This window comes from Hippichthys cyanospilos, chromosome 10, assembly GCF_059441005.1.
Source record: "Hippichthys cyanospilos isolate Australia breed blue-spotted pipefish chromosome 10, RoL_Hcya_1.0, whole genome shotgun sequence".
Taxonomy (NCBI): Eukaryota; Metazoa; Chordata; class Actinopteri; order Syngnathiformes; family Syngnathidae; genus Hippichthys; species Hippichthys cyanospilos.
Window position 1 is genome coordinate 4,364,436 of NC_142378.1, and position 24,016 is coordinate 4,388,451.

The 24,016-nt window shown below is 43.5% G+C and overlaps 2 protein-coding genes across 2 annotated transcripts in view; one reads left to right on the top strand and one right to left on the bottom strand.

Annotated features, from left to right (window-relative positions):
• The window catches only part of arhgap39 (Rho GTPase activating protein 39), a 29,764-nt gene extending 12,782 nt beyond the window's left edge, over window positions 1-16,982 (bottom strand). The window contains exons 1-2 of the mRNA XM_088424925.1: window positions 14,254-16,982; window positions 11,842-11,988 (exon numbers count right to left, since the gene is read on the bottom strand). Coding sequence (XP_088281051.1) covers window positions 11,842-11,852 — 11 coding nt within the window. The 5' untranslated portion in view covers window positions 11,853-11,988; window positions 14,254-16,982. The remainder of the gene's footprint in view (window positions 1-11,841; window positions 11,989-14,253) is intronic.
• Window positions 13,578-23,632, top strand: polr1b (RNA polymerase I subunit B). The gene is made up of 15 exons (XM_088424918.1): window positions 13,578-13,779; window positions 14,325-14,492; window positions 14,575-14,721; window positions 15,285-15,417; window positions 16,221-16,357; window positions 17,267-17,490; window positions 17,559-17,730; window positions 18,464-18,635; window positions 19,533-19,948; window positions 20,042-20,212; window positions 20,276-20,432; window positions 20,490-20,686; window positions 20,901-21,151; window positions 21,573-22,080; window positions 22,864-23,632. The coding sequence occupies exons 1-15, from the start codon at window positions 13,603-13,605 to the stop codon at window positions 23,236-23,238; spliced, it is 3,405 nt and encodes a 1,134-aa protein (XP_088281044.1). The 5' UTR covers window positions 13,578-13,602; the 3' UTR covers window positions 23,239-23,632.
• Window positions 23,633-24,016: the final 384 nt, after the last annotated feature.

The following is a 24,016-nucleotide window of genomic DNA, read 5'->3' on the forward strand; positions in this document are numbered from 1 at the left end:
AGCTTTTTTTTTTCCCGCCACTCATTTTAGTGAAGTGAGTTTCCCAAAGAGGCTTGAAGTGGGTTTACCATCAGAACCCACATTTTCTCATGTCCCCCAGCCAGCTTCTCTCAATGCTTTTTGTCCCTATTTGCTGAGCTTATTTTGCATTCCTGTGCGTGTCTTTGGTTTTGTCTTTCCTGGCTTTCAAGTGCTCGCCGCCCGGTTCTGCTCGGCTAAGCAAATCCGCTAGATTGTAATCCAGATTAAACGCAGGAAACGTTTCGAATTAGACCGACACTCTCCGTCCTCTACGGATTTTTTTTTTTTCCCTCGACGTAAGCATCCGGAAAGTCCACAATCAATGTCATCTTAATCAACGGTACATCATTGATAATGTGTATCGATAACATTCGCAGTTTCACACCAATAGACCAATTTACAGTCTTCACTGTGCATATGTTGAATCCTGCTCGACTACCTATGTTTCTGTCTGTCCGTCCATCAATCCAGCTAGCTAGCTAGCTATACATCTGTCTGAAAAAAGTCTACATACAGTGGACCCCCGGTTTACGAGTTACCAATTTTTTAATATGTATATAAAATTTTGATGGGTTTTACACGCATTAGCAATTACCATAGGTTTCTATTACCCGCCATACCACAATTTTGCCCTAGAATCCCAACCCCGGAACGAATTAATTTCATGTAGCACTGTATAATATCGTGTACAGTATAAATAAAAAATATACCGTATAATCAGGTGAGAAACTCAACGCCATTTCACACTGGTAAATGATATAATAGGTTGAGAAAAGCAGAGGCTGTCATGCAAACATGTGGCGAACATCACCCTCTGGTGGTAGGATGACAAAGTGCTGGATTTGACATGTACATAGCCGGCTTTTTAAATGTTAATATCGCCGAGGATCAGCTTAATTATTCGTGGCAGCCAAAATCGTGATTGCTATTAAAATTTGCCTAACTGTGAAATATATATATATATATATATATATATATATATATATATATATATATATATATATATATATATATATATATATATATATATATATATATATATATATATATATACACACACACACACACACACACACACACACACACACACGCTTAATAAAAAGATGTAATCGAAAGTCATCGGCAGATAATTCGATTACTGAAATAATCGTTAGTTGCAGGCCTCCGCCGCTCGTCTCGTGGCGGCGTTGACAGGAAAGAGGAGAAGGAAACGGGGAGAATGTTTTTGCGAGTTATTCCGAGGAGAGTCCGCGAGCTCCTCCCCCGCCATCTGCCGCGCGGCGGCATTCCGCTCATTCTGTCGCAGTCGCTCAAAGCGAAGTGCGCAATCTCCCCTCTGTGGATTCCTGCCTCGGTCCCGGTGAGCTCCCCCAGGTCGGCCGGACCCTTCCGAACACAAAAACCGGCTCCGGGAGAACAATGCCTCTGGCAACCTGAAAAAATTGGGAGGTGCCAGGCGGCCCCCCGCCGCGCCACACAACACGGCCGCGGAGGCTTTTCGTGCCACTTTGCCACTGCAATTCAAGCGTAGCAGCTTTTCCTCCCACGCAACGGCGACACATTAAATGACTAATTATAAAACACTCATTTTATGCGAGACGTTAATCGAGTCCTACGCGACAAAAAAAAATCTTTTTCTTTGGAGTTTTTGGTCACACTCAACCCAGAAAGGAGTAGCATGTCAAATATTTATGAGTATTTTTGGAATAGACCTTCGGTTTATATTCTAGAAACAAAACATACAAAATATGCATGTGAGGTGCAGGTAGGGCTGCACAATTAATCAATTAACTCATTCAATGCCAGAGACATAGTTTCACGGTTTTTAGGAGTCTTTAGGGGGACTTTCAATCCCAGATACTCAAGTATTAAATCGATACTTAATTAAATTGAGGACATTAATTTCCAGATACTTAAGTATTAAATCGATACTTTAGTATCTAGGATCGAATGTCTGGACTCTTAAAAAACGTGAAGATAAGTCTGACATTGAATGAGTTGATTCTATTGGCTGAAAATGAGATCAGTTTCGGATCTGATGTCTGAGCTTGATCATGTGATAGTTCCACGCTGCGTCGTGATTGGCTGTCAACTAAAAATGACATCATAATTGCTAAGAGCTCAGGTAACAACCGACCATCACGTGACATAACTCGGGTTATTACTCTGGTTGTTACCTGTGCAACTGTGATGCCATTTTCAAGCAAAATGGCCGCCCATTTCTGTGACTTCCCCTTGTGTTACGGTAAAGGTGTCCAAACTAATGCCTGAGGGCCATTTGCGGTCCATCATCCAAATCCTAAATTTACATTTTGACATGGCCGACAATGCTATTTAAAAACTAATGAAAAGGTAAGTTGTAGACACTTTTAGATATCTGAAAAAATGCTAATAAATAATATTGCTAATAAAACCTTCCCTGTGCAATTTTAGGGTCCTAGTTTTGTAGGCAGGTGCACAGGCACACGGCATTGCCAAATTTCATTGCATTCCGATGACGGGAGCCACTTCCATTGTATGATTAAACAACTCGCTCCCACAACGGCGCAAACGTCCCTTTGCGCCTCAAAAAAAACCTAAAACTTCACTACAACTCGCTCCCACAACGGCGCAAACGTCCCTTTGCGCCTCAAAAAAAAAAAACCTTCACTCAAGCACAGTAAGTAAGCAATAAAACAGGGCCTCGAAGTGCAGTTTTCTTCTCCCATGATTTCCGACAGCTAAAAAGTGTTTTCCCAACGTATCCACGGCGTTCGTATCCGTCGAGCAAATGTCATGTGACACGCACGCACACGCAGCGTGACTAATAAACTATGTGCGGCTAATTAAACATTGATTGCTACTCTGTCCATTTGCGAGCCGGCTCATGTTAAATGCATGAGGCTGCTCTTTCCCGACGCACGCACGCACGGCGCTAGCTAGCCGCCGTCACGCCGCGCCCGCCAGTGAGTCAGCATCAGCTGATTTCACGCGTTTGATGAGTGTGGACAATCAGTGAGAGTGGCGAGGACAGATGTCCGCCGCACCAGCAGCTAGCCGACACCTCGAGCGAGAGCACGTGTTACGCGTTAGCACATGCTAGCGTGTCTGTTAGCTCAACTGGCCCTCTTGAACTGACACCATGATGGTGATAGGCCGTTATCACAACCGTAAGGCGGATCTGTAAGACTTGAATTCAACAGAGAGACCGTTCATGGAATATGATAGAAGCTGCTGTTTTGATTAGCAAAAACAAAACACTCTCTAGGTGCTCCTGGTTTGATTAGCCACAGATATATTCTGTACACATACAAAATTCAAGTTATTATTGTGTACAAAATTCAAGTTATTAGTTACCTAACGTATGCGTTTAACAGCATATTTTATTTAGCTAATTTTAGCATTAAAAAAAAATGACGTTTTGTGAATAATTATTTTGATTACCGTTCTATTAATGTGCAATTAATTCCTTTTGTATACAGTTTCTTTCACATTTTACAAAAAAAAATATACAAAATGAATAAAAAGGGAAAAGAAAAAAATACCTTAACTCATTCACTCCCATTGACGGCTATAGACGTTAAAAATCTATTTTAACTGAGCTGGCTGCAAATGACATTCCCAACAAAGATATTCTTTTAAACAAAGATATTCTTTTAAATTAAGTGTTGACTCCAATAAAAAAAAAATCATGTAAGTAATGGTGTTGAATTTAGAAATTTACATTAATGAATACGAAATTTTCCCAATGTATATTAACACTGCAAATTTTCATACAACACAATTTTGTTTGTTTGGCACATATATTTAAAATTCCTTTTAGCAGGATATATATTATAACACACATATCTTTTTTTTAAAAACGAATTTTTGCAGTTGCTGTCTGTTGAAAATGACATCACAATCCTCAGGGCTCAGGTAACAACCAATCACAGCTCAAGATCTAAATTTTCATGAAAAATATTGATAATCAAATTCATTCTCGTCAAAACATTAACTTTTTCATTATTTTTTTTTTAAATCAATTAATTTTCACTCATTTCAGTGCTTCATTTGAAGATTCTTTGAGCGTTTCGATGAAAGAATGTGGATTCAAGTTCCGCAATCTTTCCCTGGACGAATTTTGACGCCGAGGATGGTCCACGCGTCCACTGATGACTTTCCGTGTCAGTGAGCGGGCTGCGTCCAATCAGCGCATGAATAACAAGAGTGGAGGATTCCGCGGTCAATACCAATCAAGAGATAAAGCAAGTGACACGCCCCTGCCCCCTCCCGCCTCTGTTTACTATCAATCAGTCCATCAGGACCCCCCCCCCCCCCCCCCCCCATCCTAACAGCTAGCGTCCATGACTCACAGCTCCTTAAGCTAGCTGTTTTAGCGTTAGCATCCTTGCGAGTCAAAGTCGGTCTTTTGTGTCTCATCAACGCAGAATAAACAGGCCTTGAAAAAGCCATGCTAATTGCTAAGCTAACTTAAAACTGAGGCATTTATTTTTACCTGAGTGACAAGTGCTTGCCATCTTTGTGAAATGAAAAGAAAAATGTGGAATGAGCACCTTAAACGCTCCTAAAATTCCTCATCACGAAAAATTTTAAATCCTAAAACAAGACTGAAACGACCAGATTAACAAAATAAAAAGTGCGTTGTACGGTGTCGTATTACGGTAAACGCGGCAGTCGAGTGCGAGGAGACGGTCGCCTAGCAACCGTGGCCTCCTCGATAAGCGTGACCCTTTGTCGCTGCACATGTGCCACATCCGCAAAGGTGGCTCGTCCCTATCTTGAACCCAAAACCCTGACGTGAATCCCTAACTTGACACCTTAAATAGAATTCCTCACTCAAGACCCTGACCCCTGACTGAACAAACCCTAACTCCCGAACCAATGTTTGACCAAAAAAACATAACTATAACTTGTCTTGGACCCTTTCTTGAACACTGGTTTAAATTTTGAACCCTGCCATGAAACCTTAATCTTAAACTTTGACCTAAACCCCCAACCCAGATTTGAAATCTTGGTTCAAACTGGAAACCTTAATTTGAAATCGTAACTTGAATCCCCAAACCCTAAATCAGACTTGAAAACTAAGTTAGAAACCCCAACCTAAAACCCTAATCCAGACTTCAAACGCAAATCAAGCAAAGTCAATTCAAAACCCTAACCCTGACTCGAATTCTTAACTCAAACTTGAATCCTTCATTTGAAACCGTTAAATCAATTAAACCTAACTCAGACTTGAAAACTTGGTTAGAAAGCACTACCTAAATCCCTAACGCAGACTTCAAACACAAACTCCAAGCAAAGTGAATTAAAAACCCTAATCCTGACTTGAAATCTTACCTCAAACTTGAAACTTTCACTTTGAAATCATAACTTAAATCCCCTAACCTTGACTCAGACTTGAAAACTTGGTTAGAAATCCCAACCTAAAGCCCTAACCCAGACTTCGAACGCAAACTCCAACCAATGTGAATTTAAAACTAACGCTGATTTGAAACCTTAACTAAAACTTGAAAGCTTCATTTGAAATCCTTCCTAACTCGAGAGCACCACACTCACTTGAATCTCTAAATTAAAACCTTATTTTGGAATCCCAACTTCAAACCCAAACTCTAAACAATGATTGAAACCCTATTCAATTCATAAAATCATGACTTGTGTTCATACCCTAGCTAAAATTCCTTGAAACCCCAATTCAAAACCCAACCCTGACGTGAAACCTCAACTCTATCTTGAAACCTTAATTTCAAATCCTTCCTAATTTCTAATCCCAATCCTAACTACAAACCAAAACTTCAACCCATAACCAATATTTGAAACCCTACTCTGGTCTTGAAACCTTAACCCTGAGCTGAAACCCTCACCTTATACTGTTCTTACACAATCTTGAAAGTCTCACTCAAATCACAAATATGGGACCCTAACCCTGACTTGAATCTCTAAATTAAAACCTTAATTTGGAATGCCAACTTCAAACCCAAGCTCTAACCAATGTTTGAAACCCTATCCAAATCATAAAATCATGACTTTTGTTCAGACCCTAGCTAAAATTCCTTCTAACCCCAATTCAAAACCCTACCCTGACATGAAACCTCAACCTTAATTTCAAATCCTTCCTCATTTCTAATCCCAATCCTGACTACAAACCAAAACCTCAACCCATAACCAATATTGAAAACCCTACCCTGGTCTTGAAACCTTAACTCTGAGCTGAAACCCTCACACTGTTCTTCCACAATCTTGAAACTCTCACTCAAATCACAAAAACGGGACCCTAACCCTGACTTGAAACCCACCCTAAAAACCCCTAAACCTTTCAAAACCCTAAAGCCTGTCTTGAAACCCTAATTTGAACAAACTCCCTCAACTGCTGCAATTTTCTTTTGTAATGTTGCAGCTTCTCCAGTACACTATATACCCAGAAGGCCTTCAAGGGCATCAAGAGACACATTGTGCTCGGCCGGAGTCTTTAACAGCTATTACACACACACTCTCACACACACACACACACACACACACACGCAAACATACACACACACGCATGCACACAGATTGTGGGGGTTGAGTGGCTTTGAATAGCAAGCGGAACACTTGAGTGGGCTTGTTTGACCACTCTGACCCCTCAGCCTACACCCAGTGGACCAATCACCGCCATTAGTACGTACAAACACGCTCACCAAGTGAGCATCTCCACTTCCTTGCTGCTTCAATAGTCTGCATTTACACTGCGGCAGAAGTGCATCATTTTCACATGTAGCTCCAACTCAAAACACATCCTGCCTTTAATAAAGTCACATCTCACAGCTCCTCTCTAAACTCATCGGTTCAGCACTAATATTTGTAGTTCCAAACGGAGGATAACGGATATACTGTATGTTTACTGCGCGGCGTTGGACAGTCGGTTTATCGTCGCCGAAGCCTTTTCGCTCATTCCTTTGCTAAAAGACCCGGAGCGTCAATGCTAATTAGCATTAGCGTTAAGGTAGCGGGCCAGTCTTTATGCAGGCTCGTTTACACACCATGAGTAGGAAAACTGAAAATCAAAAGAGTTTTAAAGTTTTGCCGACGACGTGTCCACCAAAAAACAAAAGCGTCGCGTACCCGGATTGAGAAGACATGCTAAATGCTAAGCTAACCTAAGATTGACGGGGTAGGAAGGTGACAAGTGGTAGCCGACTTGGTTCTCAAATGGAAGTAGGAGTTATAGTCTTATTTGACAAAGTAACCATTAAACAAAGCTATTTCTTTCTTTTCAAACTGAAAGCAAATTAATTAGAAAATGAAGCATGAACGTTATTTGAGTACCAAACGTTGCTGCAAGACATTGACGGACAATTTGACAACAGTGACATATATTCTTTATCCTCTGCATTAAAGAACCAGTTCCTATGGTTATTATTGCATTTGGTCATGTATTTATTACATAAATACAATATGTATTATCATGACTTGGTCGTGGGAGGCTTAAAATATCAGGGAAATCCTACTGCCTGTGCTTGTGTTTTTGTTGTCGTCGTCTGGCGCAAAAATGGATTAAAATTTCATTTTTTCACGCAGAGCATCAATTAGCAATGTTTGCCAGCTTTTGCATCTGGTGACAAATTAACATTTTAGCATCCGAAATGCACTTTTGGGTGTGACGACGGCAGCTTGACGGAATATGCGCCACCTCCCCCACCGAGTTTTGTGTGTGTGTGTGTGTGTGTGTGTGTGTTTGTGTGTGTGCGCGCAAATCAAAGTGTTCACTGCAGCTTCTTATGTTGATCTACTGCTGCCACCACACAAACAACATTAACAACGGCTGCGGGGATTTCCTTCATATCCACAACCTGTCACGCTGTGTGTGTGTGTGTGTGTGTGTGTGTGTGTGCGCGTAATGTTGATTGGCCCACAGACACACACAATGCAGTTAATTAAAATGGCCTCCTCCCTGTTAGCATTCCCGCATCTTGTTACATCACTACAAACACACACATTGCCTCAACACACATCACACAAACATCTATACACAACATCACACAAACATCTATACACAAACACACAATAAAGCAATACACACAAATACACACGTCAACACGCATCACTCAAACGCATGTATGTAAACGCAAGACACACATCATCCTACGCAAAAATACACACAACCAGAAAAGCACACACCATAGCAACGCATGCATCAACACACATTCACACAAATACACACATCCATTGACATATGTTTCTCTAACACATGTACAGTACCGGAATCATACAAACAACACACATTCATACACAAACACCATACATTTACACACACAATAACAAAAACACAAATTCAACACACTCAAACACATATATCAACACACAAAGCATACACACACTGCCAGATGAACGCACACTTCCACAGACGCAAATCAATGTAAGCACAACACACACTCCCAAAAATTCACACACACACACACACACACATTGAAATATCAAATACACACATGACACTAACACGAAACTTAAACACAAACTCAAAACACAAGTACACGCATCAAAACACACAAAAATATCAAACACACAACCAAACATAAAAGCACACGCAGGAAATCATTGCATGTATTCACACACAAATTCAGAGACACACACACACATGCATACGCAACATCAAAACACACATTCAAAGATATACACAGACATAACACACAATCAACACACACACATTCGGAGCAGCATTTCATTAAATACAATAAGACATAATCCTATTAGACTGGGAAAGTGGCCCCGCCCCCAATACACCCCAGTTTTTGACACGCACACACACACAAACCCACTGATGAACAAACACCTTCTGCTAGCAATTAGCAAAGATTAGCGCAACGCACCCCGACAAGTCATGGCCACAACCCATCAACGCTCCTTACCTGCACTTCGAAAGTTTAACCAGTGCTTGAAACTCAAATTTCTAATAACTTTGAAACCCAAACGCAACCTTTAAATCCTAATCGAAAACCGTAATCCTTGTTTGAAGATTTCTCCAACCCTGACCGGAAACCTGAAAACTTTCCACCCAAATCTTAAAATGATCCCCTACTACTTTGACACCTTAACTAGAAAACCGCATTCTTAAAACCCGAAAACCCTACTTTCCAATGGGTTAATTTTTAATGAACGAGACAAAAATCTCCATCTTCATCGGTCATTCTGGACAATTACGATTTTCATCGATTTTAACTAAAATAATGATTTACTAAAAAAATTAATCCTGTGGAAATTATTCACAACGCTCATTTATACTGATTTGAAATCATACTTAATGTAAACATTCATATCTCGTGAATAACTCTGAGCGTCACAATGAACTCATTCAATCCCAAAGGCGTATTTTTAAGTATATTTCATGAGTGCATTTATTTAGCGTTCGGTGCAAGCCAGACTTGGTCGGGAAATGTCGTGATTTACATGGGGTAACGCGATCCGTGTGACACAGATGCATCAGGCATCAATTATTCAGCAAGGCTAAGCATGCTAGCATAGCTGCGTAGCGGCGCTGGCCTCGCCTCCTCCGCCTCAACTTCCCAAATGTCCGCAGAACAAAAGTCCCCCGCAGGGGCCGGACCGCATTCAAATTTGCCTTGTTTTAAATGTTCCTCCGAGCCGCGGCTCAACGGTGAGTCATGAACAGCCCACGGAGCGTTTTTCCCGCCGGCTAACGTGCGTTCTTTTATTCGGCATACGCGGAAAGGCGGAGTTTGTCATCCGGTTGCAAATTCGGCCTCTTTTCACCAAAGACACATTAAAGGTCAAAAGCTGAAATTCATGTTAAAGAAGCTGTTTCAACAAGCTACTATGGCTCATTTTCGGATTCACAGAATTTTCAGCTGTAAATGGCAAAAAATACAAAATGCGGCTATCAAAATCAACACACTGAAAAAAAAACATATTTCATCGCTCTTTTAAGGGCGCCAAGCAACCGCTTGCATTACAATGTTATTGTATTATAGAGGCCGTAATTCCAGTGGAGCCGCTAACTATGCACGTGGTGCATTCAAATGCAGTCGGACATTCTGAAGTCTGGCTTTTTACGTCGAACGTATTGTAAATCAAGAATGATGAAATGAAACAGAGTATATTTTTAAGGTTTGTTCGATATGGTTTGCTTTTTCAAAAGGTTTGAATTTTTGACAGCGTAACTGAATAAGACAATATTTATGCGTTTCTGAGAAAATTGGAAACTGCTTTAAGATATATAAAGAATAAATACGGTAAATGGAACATCAAAAACCGTATGATGAAAATGGATTACTTCTCGGTGGGTGGGGGCATGGCGTGGGGGGGCAGCATCCTCACAGCTTCTCTCTAAACTCATCAGTTCAGCACGAAGCTTTGCAGTTGGGTAGTTATGTTCTGATTGGTCTGATTTAAAAGGAGAAAGATTCTTAGAAAAATTGCAAGTCCTGTATTTCCGTCCTTCAAGACACCCGAATGATCGTGAGAGAGGACGGAAAGTTGAAAAATTCCAGTCCTCTGGGGAGGGGGGGGGGGGGGGGGCATCCTGCATGTTTTCGAAACTTTTCTCTCAAACACACCTGATGAAAAACATAAAGATCATTTTCAAGCTCCTGTAGATCTTGCTGATGAGCTAAACATTATCGTCAGGGATGTTCTCACAGCTTCTCTCTAAACTCGCCGGTTCAGCAGTAATATTTGTAGTTCTGTAAATATTTTATGGTCTGATTCAGAAGGAAGAACGATTGCAAGAAAAAGTTCAAAAACATAGTGTAGCAGAAAAAGCTATGACCAAAATTCCAAATTTGCAAGAGTGAAGCTACAATAACTAAACCGCCATGTAGTGAGGGAACACTAGCACAATTTAGCAAAAATTTTCTTCAGGTTCCAATTAATTTGCTCTTAGTTTGAAAAGACATGAACGAAACCCTCAGATCTCCCTCTTTCTCTCTCCAGTACGCCCAATTCAAATGCTTAGGATAATTTGGCAAATCATTTGAGTCAGCTTTGTTGGTGGGAGAACCCTGAAAAACACGCACGATATCGGCCATCGAGGACTGCAGTTTGACAGCCATCAAAGAACGGTCATCGGGTGACCGGATTTGAATCGTGGACCCTTAGAGCGCACGGCAAGGCTCGCGAACCAATAGCGGGCGTGCTGCTCGCTCTGTGACGTCACATACGGCAATCCATCGTCGTTGTTTGACGAAGTGGCCGAATGGGAGAAGGCAACGTGTGCCTGAAAGGCGTCGCAATGGAAGCAGAAGGCTGGGCGCCGCACTTCCTGCCGCCTGCCTTCATCTCTCATCGAGGCCGCACAAACTTTACATTTCGCTGCACTAAAACGCAATAAATGACTTGAAAAAGTTGGATTCCCCCAGAATAAAGCCGACCTTGCCCAGCCCCCGAAAAATGATTATCTCAATCGAGGAAAGTCCCCGACGTGATGATTATTCCTCCGCGATTTGAGTTGCCACAAAGGCAACATTAGGTTGCTCCTCGGTGAGGATGCTGAAGTGTCCTCATCCTCCCTCATCCCGCACTGATGCTCCGTTAGCATCCTCCGTTAGCATTAGCCGCATTCCGCTGAGGTGAGGACGATTCGCTCCGACAGGTGCACGCAGGCGGCCGCGCGGCGGCGGCAGCAGCCTCCCCCCGGCCGGCCGCCGGCGGCCTCTCGCTGGGCTCCGTCGTCGGAACCCTGACGCCGAACCAAGCGCACCTGCCACGGGTTCTTTGGCGAGAACGTTGAGAGATAAATGATGGCCCGGACGCGGCGACCGTCAGTCAGTCCGTCCGTCCTCGCGAGGTAATATCGCTCGTTCCATCTCGGCAACGAAACCGCCAAAAAAATGAATCAAAATACCTCACCTCTCGGCCATTTTCCCCGGCGGTTGTTAAAATCCCTTTGGAGTAAATCCCACAGAGGTCCGCTCCATGTCGGCTGAAAACGCCGCCGCCGCAGTCCGAGCAGTCCCCCAACTCGGGCCAGACGAGAATCAAGATGGCGGTAAGCACCTAGAGCACATCCGGTTTGGGCTTTCACAATAACATAAACAGATCCTTCATTTTGTCTTTTATTGTCATTTTACGCAGGACGAACGAAGCCTCGTGAAGCATTTGGTGATAATTTTGATTCCTCTAGAAGGCCTTTTTGATTCAAAGAAGCAGGGGGAGTTTATTATATTTCCACTGCGCTAGTGTTTAGTGTTAAACGAATAGCGCCATCTAGAGTAAAACAATAAACAGGTACTTGATGAAGCTTTATTATAGAAATCCATTTACAGTACGTATGTACGTATATATCTTTAACCAGGGAAAAATTAAGTCCTCTGCACGAGTTATGATTGTTAAACCAATAGCGCCATCTACAGCAAAACAATAACAGGTGCTTCATGAAGCTTCGTTTTGGTGTAAAAATCCTTTCTACTGCACTAGTGATTAGAGTTAAACCAATAGTGCCATCTAGGGTAAAACAAAAAGAGGTGCTTCATGAAGCTCCATTAAAATAAAAAAAAAGTATGGTATATATTTGCATTTACAGGATTTATTTTGCTATACTGTATTCGGATTTTATTTTTAACGGATTGAATTTTGAACTTCCATCCAACATAGGTTTTAGAAATACGTGATTATAGAGGACCCTTGTAAAACTACTGCAGGCCCTACTGTAAGCAAAAACAAGCTCTATAGTAAAAATCGCTATGTGGTTATCTTTTACAGAGTTCAAAACACAACATAAAATGAAATTAACTAATTTAATGAAATCCAATTTATAGGGCGGGAGCATCATCAAGGTTATCACCGTTTATATATTAAAAACATGTGAGTCCTAGTCGTAATCGCTGTCATATCATATTCAATACTAGTACCAGTTCGTTAAAATGAGTAACATATTGTGCAGTAGCAATAACATCAAATGACAAATACACTTTTAATAAGTGCAAGGGAAAACAGACGAATAGCCATTCACCATTGTTACTGAATAAAATAAACAAATGCGAAAAAACTAAATACATTTTGTCGCCACGTGTTTCTACATTTTGGTACATTACTGCCATCTTGTGTTTACAAGCGTTAATGAATCAAGCATAACTATAAAATTGTTAGCGTCAAACCTTGATTTTAATATTGTTTTTGTTATTTTCTAAGATTATTATTTATTTACATTTAAAGGGTGTGTGTCACTTTGTAAATTTTGTTTGTTCGCCAAATCTGCACAATTTTCAGGATGCGTCTTGTAAGGCCATACATGCAATTATTGTATCATGTAAAGTATAATGTGATTAAAATAAAATTATACACGGACTTTATCAATTTTTAAAGGCAAATTGAATACTTACTGTCACGGTTTTAAATACAATTAACCAACGAAACCTACGGGTATGGCAACTTTAGAGGGACAAAAATAATTGAGATTTCAAAGTGCCAAATATTTAACCATCAATACAAAATCGTACGTAATATAAATATAGCACATTCACGTGTCATGAGCACGGTGAAATTTCGTATTTCTCTCGATGTAAGGCGAAACATTAAATAAAAGATGAAACCAAAAACTACAAAAAAAACCCACTAGGGCTTCCGTCAAGCAGCACTTCCGGGACGAGGTCGCACGTGTGGTAAACAAGCATGGATGACTTAGAGCAGTGGGACGATGTGGCCAAAAGTCCGAGTTTGAAGAATTTGACGGACGGAAACTTCGGCAAGCTAAAAGATAGCCAATGTAGCGCCGTGCAGGATTTGGTCAAAGCGCACATCGACTCCTTCGATCACGCCATCGGCGATGGACTCAACCGCGTCGTCCAGGTCTCAATTCGAACTTCAACCTAACTAAATAACTCATCTCATTTAAGAGTCACATAAAAAGCAGATTCGTCCAAGTAGCGACACCTTCGATATCAATTTTAGTATCCGTATCGAAATCAAAGTTAATATCGATACTTTGCATTCATTTTGTTCGAGTTTCCGATGGCTCCCTCATGATTTTTCCCCCATAATTGTTCTTCTAGTTTCAGATTTACCTGAGTGTCTTCCTTTGATTCCAATCTTGGTGACTCCCTCCTCATAGTCCTCTTTTTGTTCTGATTGATGATTATTATAAAGCTGTACCAATAGTATATAATACAGTAATTGCTTAAAAAAACCGCAAGAACGTTTCATTTGATTAAAAAAATAAGATATAAGAGGACAATTGATTTAGGACACCATAATAATATTTGAATTTAAGACTACTTGGTATCGGCGATACTGCCACCGAAATTGATAGAATCGATACCAAACCTCTTGTATCACGTAGCCCTACAGGGGAGTCTGCAGTGTTGCTAATAAAGCGAATGTGGGCGTGTCCTCAGGCCATCCCGCCGCTGGAGTTCATGCTGAAGGGCGAGCGCATCGGGCTGACGTTCGTGGACGCCGTCGTCCACCCGCCGGCCGTGTCCAAGACCAGCGTCTGCCGCGAGATGAGGGTCTTCCCGGCCGAGTGTCGCGGCAGGAGGTCCTCGTACAAGGGCCGGATCGTGGTGAGTCACCAAAAGAAAAAAAAAAATCACGTCTTTTGATTTGGACGTTTTTTTTCACGTTTGTTTGTTTGCCTGCGTCCAGGCGGACGTGAGCTGGTCGGTGGACGGCGTCCCCAAGGGCATCATCAAGCAGGGGCTGGGGCAAATTCCCATCATGGTCAAGTCCAAGCTGTGCAACCTGCACGGTATGACGCCGCAGGAGCTCGTGCAGCACCACGAAGAGGCCGAGGTAGGGTTTTCAGCGCCGATATTGACTTCGTTAGGGTTTGAAATTCAAGTTGAGCTTAGAAGTCTTGCAAATGTTTTCTTTGGGGGTTTAGGGTAAAAAATGCAAGCTAGGGCTTCAGAGTAGGGTTTCAAGCAAAGATTAGGGTTTGAAATTTCGGTTGTTTCAAAAAATGCTTAGCTTTTTAAATTGAGGTTTCAAGTCAAGGTTGGGGTTTAAAACACAGACCGTCCAAATTAGGTTTTCACACAAGGACTAGGGTTTCAAAAAATAGGGTTTCAAGCCCTGTTCACAGTTTCAAATATACAGTAAGTTGAGGTTACACATTTGGGTTATTCTAATCAATTTTGGGGTGTGAAATTTAAGTTTTAAACACAATTTAGGGTTGAAAAGGAGGCTAGTTTCAGACAAAGGTCAGGGTTTTGAATTTCACGTCAAGGTCGGGGTTTAGAAAATAGTGTTTCACACAAGAGTTGGGGTTTCAATCCAGGGTGAGGTTTTTGAACAAAGTTTCAATTTCAAAGTAAGGTTTTGAATCATTTCACGCCACCCGTCGGCTCTTGAAGGAAATGGGCGGCTACTTCATCGTGAACGGCATCGAGAAAGTCATCCGCATGCTGATCATGCCCCGGAGGAACTACCCCATCGCCATGTCACGACCCAAGTGGAAGAGCAGAGGCCAGGGATACACCCAATATGGTAAAAAACAAAACAAAACACCTTACCCTTTCACATCGTCAGCCAAAACCGCCTTCCGCTCTCACACCGTCCTCTTTACGTTAACTCGTTCAGTGCCAGCTGTTTTCAGACCCGCTTTACCTCAATACTTTGGAAAGAAAAAAAGAAGTACATAGCATCGAATGTGTACATCTTTGGGATTGAATCAGTTTAAACATAAGGCGTATAAATGAGCCTTTGGAATTGAAGAAGTGAAAGCAAAAGATCTATAAATACGTCTTTGGAATTGAACGTATTCAAACAAAAGACGTAAAAATACGTCTTTGGAATTGGAGAAGTGAAAACAAAGACAAATAAAAGAGAATTGCATTCGAACAAAAGACGTATAAATACGTCTTTGGGGTTGAAGGAGTTAAAACATAAGACATAAGACGCACCTTTGCAATTGAATACGTTTCAACAAAAGACGTAAAAATACATCTTTGGGGTTGAATGCGATAAAACATAAGCTGTATAAATGCACCTTTGGAATTGAATAAGTTTAAACAAAAGATGTATAAATACGTCTTTGGGATTGAATGCATTCAAACAAAAGACGCAAAAATACGTATTTGGGATTGAATGCATTCAAACAAAAGACGTAAAAATACGTCTTTGGGATTGAATGCATTCAAACAAAAGACGTAAAAATACGTCTTTGGGATTGAATGAGTTTAGGTAGTCCTGCCTCTGGACCATTCACACATACAGCATTATTATTATTATTTTTATAGTTGTCAGCGTTAAAGGGGCTTTTGCGGGCGGGCGGTGTTTTCTCTCGGCAGGTATTTCCATGCGCTGCGTGAAGGAAGAACATACGGCGGTCAACATGAACCTTCACTACCTGGAGAACGGAACCGTCATACTCAACTTCATCTATCAGAAGGAACTTTTCTTTCTGCCGCTCGGCTTTGCGCTTAAGGTACGGCGCCGAGCCTTTTATTGCCTTTCAAATTGAGGTTTTTGGCTAGGGCAAGCTTTTTCACTTGGGAAGGGTTTTGTTAGATGAGCAAAATAGGGTTGCGAGACGGCTTAAAGATTTTGAAGTTGGCTTTCGAGTCCAGGTGTGTGTTTCAAAGTCGGGTTTCAAGCTACATTACGGTTTTGAACAAAGGTCGGATTTAGGGGTTTAGTTTTTCAAGTTTTCTGTTCAGTTTTCAAACGTTTTAACATTTCAAAATGCAAACCAAAGCGAGTGTTATGGTTTTTAAGAGTAAAGTTTAAAGACTTGATAAGGTTTTCAAATGATGGCTTCAAGCCAGTGTTCGGCTCTAGGGGTTTGAAACAGCTTCGTGCAAGGGTTCTGGCTTTTGCAGGTGTTAGGGTTTCAAATACAGGTTTCAATTCTTAAGTTTTCAAGTTAGTTTAAAGCCACTTTTATAGTTTCAAGGTAGGGTTTTTAGGACAAGATTGATGTTTTCAGTCACAGGATTCTGAGTTAGGGTTTGAAGCCCAAGAAGGCTTTCAAATTATGACTTCAAGCCAGTGTTATGGTTTCAGGTTGGTGTTCGCTCTAAGATAGGGTTATGGTTCCAAAGTAGGGTTTCAAGCCAGTGTGTTACATTTTTTTTCAGATGTTAGGGTTCCAAATTTACGCTTAAATTTGACTTTTGTTGCAATTCCATTTAGCGCAACTCCGTCTAGTGGCTGCATAACATAACGCCAGCCATTATTGTTGCTTCTATTCCATGCGCCTTATAACGCGGTGCGCCCTATATATGAAAACACTTTGAAAATAGGCCATTCATCAAAAGTGCGCCTTAGAATCCGGAAATCCGGTAGCTTCTTTTCAGGGTTTCAAATTGAAGTGGGTGGGGTTTCCTGGGCCCAGGCTCTGGTGGACCTTAGCGACGCCGAGATCTTCTCGGAGCTGATCAAAGGCGTGGAGGACCAGTCGCTGTACCGCAGCTGCGCGTGCGAGATGCTGCGCGCGGCGTCGGAGCAGGGCTGCACGTCGCGCGCCAAAGTTCTGGACTACCTGGGCCGCCGCTTCCGCGTCAAACTCAACCTGCCCGAGTGGTACACGGACGCCCAGTGCGCCCACTTCCTGCTGGAGTAGGTTGGCGCCAGGAGGTAGGAGGTCCCCGCCGCGACGCCCTCCTGACCGGCGTTCCCTCCCGCAGGCAGTGCGTGTGCGTGCACCTGCGGACGGGCGAGGACAAGTTCCGGCTGCTGTGCCTGATGTGCCGCAAGCTCTTCGGGCTGGCCAAGCAGGAGAGTCTGGAGGAGAACCCGGACGGCATCGCCTGCCAGGAGGTCCTCACGCCCGGCCAGCTCTACCTCATGTTCCTCAAGGTCACCCTCGCAAATCCTCACCACGTTTTGCCTATTGCATACAGTTGGTATGCAAAATTTCAACTGTTGCCCCGCCCCCAAACTCCTCCCCCTCCCCCTGTTGCTCGGTATATGCTTAGTCGTTACTATGACGATATCGTTCAAAATTCGTTTGATTTGTAGCAAGTGTGCTCAAACGTTTCTTTTTTACGTTATCAACCCAATTTTCAAAAGTTACACTAGAATAATTAATATCAATAATTTGTTGAATTTGTATGTTTGTGTGTTCTACAAGAACAGTTTTTAATCTTTTTATTCAGTAATTATTTTAATCATGACAGTCAAACCAGTCAAGTGTATAAAAAATAAAAATATACGTACTTTTTAAGATTTACATTAATTTTACAAATAAGATACTTTTTTACATACATGTTTTATACATTTTCAATAAAAAATACAACAATGATTTTTGATATTTATATTTATAATTTGGACCACATTATAAAAAGATGTTGAAGTATTTAGGTATTTTAATTTTAATATGAAACGTGAATGTTAATCAAAAGTCGTAGTGGTATCGGTACTTGGTATCGCTGACGACGTGCACTGATATCGGTCCTAAAAAAGTGGTATCGAACCTATAGATTTGTCTGTGGAAATATTTGAATATGTTTATCAAAAATAATTGTGTGTGTTTTGTACGCGCGTTTAGAGCTTATGAAATCTAACGCAAAAATAAAATGCGTTGTGGCAGGAGAGGATGTGGGCGTGGCTTGTGTCAGTCAAGCTGGCGGTGGAGAAGCGAGGGAGTCGGCTGAAAGGCGGCTTGACGGCGGAAAACCTCATCAAGATGTTCAACCTGGGGAGCGATCTCACCAAGCCCTTCGAGTACCTGCTGGCCACCGGAAACCTCAGCTCCAAGTCGGGTCGGCGCCGCCTTTCGCCTTTGGGGAAAAATTTAAGATTCCTTAGAAAATCGAGGCAATCGTGAACTTTCAAAGAAAGTAAGGCTTTTCAAACAAAGTAGTGTTAGGTTTTCCTAGTAGGGTTTGTATTTCAAAAATAGGCTTTCACACAGGGATCAGGGTTTTTTCAAAGTAGGGTTTCAAGCCTCAAAAGTGAGATTTCAAAGTATCAGTAGGGTTTGACTGTAGGTTTTAAACTCCATTTAAGGTTTAAAAGTAGGGTTTTAAACTAGGATTAGAGTTTAAAAGTAGGGTTAGCTTTTCCAAGTAGGGTTTGAAACAAAAACTATTTCAAAAATAGGGTTTCACACAAATATTAGGGTTTCAAAGTAGGGTTTTAAACTAGAATGAAAGTTTCAAAGTAGGGTTAGTCTTTCCAAGTAAGGTTTGAAACAAAGGGTCGTGTTTGAAAAATAGGGTTTCACACAAAGGTTAGGGTTTCACAATAGGGATTCAAGCCTAGAAAGTAAGATTTCAAACTAGCGTTAGGGTTTGACGGAAGTTTTTAAAATATAAGGGTTTCCAAGTAGGGTTTTCAACTTGAGTTAGATTTTCAATGTAGCATTAGGCTAGAGTTAGGGTTTGAATGTAGAGTTAGAAATGACAATAATAGGCTTATCCCTGAGTTTCAAACTAGGGTAAGCGTTGGAATGTAGGGTTTCAAGCTGAGGTTAGGGTTTTAAAATAGCTTTACGGTTTCAGAGCAGGGTTAGGGCTTGAAAGTAAAACATTAGGCTTTCAACTGAGCATTTCAAACTACGGTCAAAGTCGAGTTAGGCTTTCAAAGCGGGGCTTTAAAAGTTGATAACCAACGCAAGAGGTTTAGGGTAGGGTTTGAAGAGAGTCTGGCCTCGGCAGGTCTGGGCATGCTGCAGAACACGGGCCTGTGCGTGGTGGCCGACAAGCTCAACTTCATCCGCTACCTGTCGCACTTCCGCTGCGTGCACCGCGGCGCCTCCTTCGCCAAGATGCGCACCACGGCCGTGCGCAAGCTGCTGCCCGAGTCGTGGGGCTTCCTGTGCCCCGTGCACACGCCCGACGGCGAGCCCTGCGGCCTGATGAACCACATGACGGCCAGCTGCCGGGTGGTGACGCGGGCCGCGCCCGCCGAGGCGCTGCACGGCCTCCTGTGCTCGCTGGGCGTCACCCCCGCCGACGCCGCCCCCGCCGGACCCTTGGCCGACTGCTACCCCGTCCTGCTGGACGGCGGCCTGGTGGGCTGGGCGGAGGCCCGGCTGGCCCCCGCCGTGGTCGACTCGCTGCGCGCCTTCAAGGTGGGGCGGATCGAGCGCGCCCCGTAGCTCCGCCCCCGCGCGCCACATTCTTTGCCGTAAATCCGCGACGTGCGCGCCTTTCCACCTTTGCAGGTCCTGCGCGAGAAGAGGGTCCCCCCCTGGACGGAGATCGTTCTGGTTCCCAAGACGGGCAAAGCCAGCCTGTACCCGGGCCTGTTCCTGTTCACCACGCCGTGCCGCATGATGCGCCCGGTGCGCAACCTGGCGCTGGGCAAGCAGGAGATGATCGGGACCTTCGAGCAGGTAGGCCCGGGCCCGGGTTTAAAAAGGTTCCGCTCGCCGACTCCCCCTTGTGGCCTCCCGCAGCTCTACCTGAACGTGGCGGTGACGGAGGCGGAGGCGGAGCCGGGCGTCAGCAGCCATCGAGAGCTCTTTGCGCACAGCATGCTGAGCGTGGTGGCCAGCTTCATCCCCTACTCGGACCACAACCAGAGCCCCAGGAACATGTACCAGTGCCAGATGGGTGAGTGAGCCCGGGCGCGTCCGCCGTCTGACATTCTGACCCGGCCGGCGTTTGCAGGGAAGCAGACCATGGGCTTCCCGCTGCACGCCTTCCAAGCCCGCGCCGACAACAAGCTGTACCGGCTGCAGACGCCGCAGAGCCCGCTGGTGCGCCCCGCCATGTACGACCGCTACCAGCTGGACGACTACCCCAGCGGCACCAACGCCGTGGTGGCCGTCATCTCCTACACGGGCTACGACATGGAGGACGCCATGGTCGGTTACCTTTTGGCCCTTTCAACTATTTAGCCTTTCGCGCTTGTTACGGAAAAATGCTCTTATATTGAGGGATGGATGCCAATGGGATCATCCATTTTATCGCCCTAATTTACTTCATTGTCAAATTTGCAGTCAGTTTTCCGTATTTAAAAAAAAAAAAAAAGTCTCTCCCAGTAAAGATGTTTGTGTTTTGGCGCCCCCCGCTGGCCAGATCGTGAACAAGTCGTCGTGGGAGCGCGGCTTCGCCCACGGCTGCATCTACAAGACGGAAATGCTGGACCTGGGCGACCTGGCGCGGGGCCAGGACGGCGTGGTGTTCGGGGCCAAGCCGGGAGACCCCAAGGTGGCCGGGCGACTGGACGCCGACGGGCTCCCCCCGGTGGGCGCCTTGCTGCGCTACGGTGACCCCTACTACAGCTACGTCAACCTCAACACGGGCAAGGCCTTCGTCGCCTTCTACAAGTGCGTGCGCCCGCCCTCGTATTGGGGGGGGGGTTGGGCTTTCAGGCTCGGGTTTCGGGTAAGGTGTTAAATTTGGGTTCACATTTTCAAGCAGTGTTGTGAAAAAGGCTTCGAGTTTTCGACTTTCAAAATACGGTTCTTTTAAAAATATAGAATAATGTTAGGTCAGGTTTTTTGTGGGTAACACCTTATTATACACATTTTTATGTTTTTTTTTTTAAACTTCATTAGAGCTGCACAATTGAATTTTAATCGAGATCACGATATTGATATATAAAAAACTTACTATACATGGTTGATTTTTTATTTTAGGTGGAAAAAAGCCCTACTATACATGGTAGTTTTTAGGTGGGAAAAAAACCCAACAAAAAACAGCCTCACTTTTTCCCCTTGCTTTATACGGTCTATCTATACACGTCAGGAGCCAGGAGGCGTGCGTGGTGGACAACATCAAGATCTGCGGCAACGACGGCGGCACGGGCTCCTTCAAGCGGGCGTGCGTGACGGTGCGGGTGGCGCGCAACCCCACCATCGGCGACAAGTTCGCCAGCCGCCACGGGCAGAAGGGCATCCTGAGCCGCCTGTGGCCGGCCGAGGACATGCCCTTCAGCGAGAGCGGCCTCAGCCCGGACATCCTCTTCAACCCGCACGGCTTCCCCTCGCGCATGACCATCGGCATGCTGGTGGAGAGCATGGCGGGCAAGTCGGGCGCCCTGCACGGGACCTGCCACGACGCCACGCCCTTCGCCTTCTCCGAGGAGCGCCAGGCGCTGGGCCACTTCGGCCGCGTGCTGCGCGCCGCCGGCTACAACTACTACGGCACCGAGCGCCTCTACAGCGGCACCAGCGGCCTGGAGCTGGAGGCCGACATCTTCGTGGGGATCGTCTACTACCAGAGGCTCAGGCACATGGTGTCCGACAAGTTCCAGGTACCCGCCCGAATCCGACTCCCTTTTCGCGATTGCCACTCCGTCGGACTGTTTGCGGGATTCCGTGTTAAAGCAATTATAAGAATTGATTACTTTGGTTCTTCTGTACCAGGGTAATCAAGTACTTTAGTACTTATTAATCTAATCAATTACTTTATACATGAATGACCTTTGGTACTTAACGACCCAAATGTTTACTACTGAAATTATCAATTACCTTTTGTGGTTAAAAGGTTTTTTGTTTTTCTTTGTACCTAAAATGACTGGTTGGTACAGAGGTACCAAAGTAATTGAGTACTTTAGTACTTCATTAATCGAATCAATTACTTTATACATGAATGACTTTTGGTACTTAACTACCCAAATGTTTACTTTACTACTGAAATGATCAATTACCTTTTGTGGTTAAAAGGTTTTTTGTTTTTCTTTGTACCTAAAATTACTGGTTGGTACAGAAGTACCAAAGTAATCAATTACTCTATACATTGACTACTTTTGAAACTTTAGCTAGGCACTTTATTACTTTAATAGTGAAACAATTACTTTAGTACTTAATTCATTAAACTAATCATTTACTTTATACATGATTCACTTTTGGTAGGCACTTTTCTACTTAAATGGATTCATCAATTACTTTAGTAATCTTAGTAGTTAAATTACTAGTATCTTTTATTACCTAAAATAATTGGTTAGTTTGGGGGGTGGGGGTTGTTTTGTTTTTTTTGTTTGTTTTTTTCTGCTTTTCGCAAGCTTTGCACTAACAGCGCGTTTGACGTGGGTCAGGTGCGTACGACGGGCGCGCGCGACAAGGTGACCAACCAGCCGGTGGGGGGCAGGAACATCCAGGGCGGCATCCGCTTCGGCGAGATGGAACGGGACGCGCTGCTGGCGCACGGCTCGTCCTTCCTGCTGCACGACCGCCTCTTCAACTGCTCGGACCGCTCGGTGGCGCAGGTGTGCGTGGACTGCGGCAGCCTGCTGTCGCCGCTGCTGGAGAGGCCGCCGCCCAGCTGGTCGTCGGCGCGCCACCGCCGCACCGTCTGCTCGCTCTGCGGCAAGAGCGACTCGGTGGACGCCGTCTCGGTGCCCTACGTCTTCCGCTACTTTGTGGCCGAGCTGGCCGCCATGAACATCAAGGTCAAGCTGGACGTCAAGTGAGAGCGACGGCAAACGTTTACCTGGTCGGCCGCCGGCGAAGATCCGCTCGAACTTAAATCCTGTCTTATGGAGCGCCACCTACTGGATGTTGGCCGCCTGGGGATTCACCTGCTCACATTTTTTTTTCCAATACATTTTCCTTTTTTGGAGGGAAATAAACAATTTGAATGGGCCGTGATTATTATGGAAATTTTCGCTAGCCGCGGGCCAACGGTGAACATTTTATCGTCTACGCGTACAATCATGGATGAGCTGAATTCTCAAGCGCTAACAGACTTTTTTTTAATGTAATATTGCATCATTCTTCTTTCATAATTGGTTGAAATTGTTTTGATGTCCTCATAGTGACCTCTTAAGGAATAAATGTGGTATTAAAAGCAAGTTTTGGTCGCGGCCAACATGAACTTCATTACTAAGCCCATTAAGTTTTTAAAATTATATATATATATATATATATATATATATATATATATATATATATATATACATAGGATTACAGATAATAATTTGTAGGTACTTTTTTTTTCTATTTTCAAGAGTTTAAGGAGGTTCTAGAAAAAAAAGGCTTGGTACTAAATGAAATATTAACTCATATTTTTTATGTTTTTTTTTTCATTTTTTTTTAAGTCCAGACATTAAATCCCTTAGGTATTCATTCAATGCATACATTCATTGTTTAATCACTGTTTTTCTAAATTATCGGCACTTTTTTTCTGTTTTTAGTGCAGCCTTCATGAGGAAATCAAATTTCAATCAGCAATATATTACAAAAAAATGT

Bases quoted from the DNA above. Each gene is read 5' to 3' on its own strand.
- polr1b (XM_088424918.1), top strand. From the start codon at position 13,603: ATGGATGACTTAGAGCAGTGGGACGATGTGGCCAAAAGTCCGAGTTTG. The intron at 19,949-20,041 runs GTGGGGCGGATC...CCACCTTTGCAG, and splicing joins ACTCGCTGCGCGCCTTCAAG to GTCCTGCGCGAGAAGAGGGT. The intron at 21,152-21,572 runs GTGCGTGCGCCC...TATACACGTCAG, and splicing joins GCCTTCGTCGCCTTCTACAA to GAGCCAGGAGGCGTGCGTGG.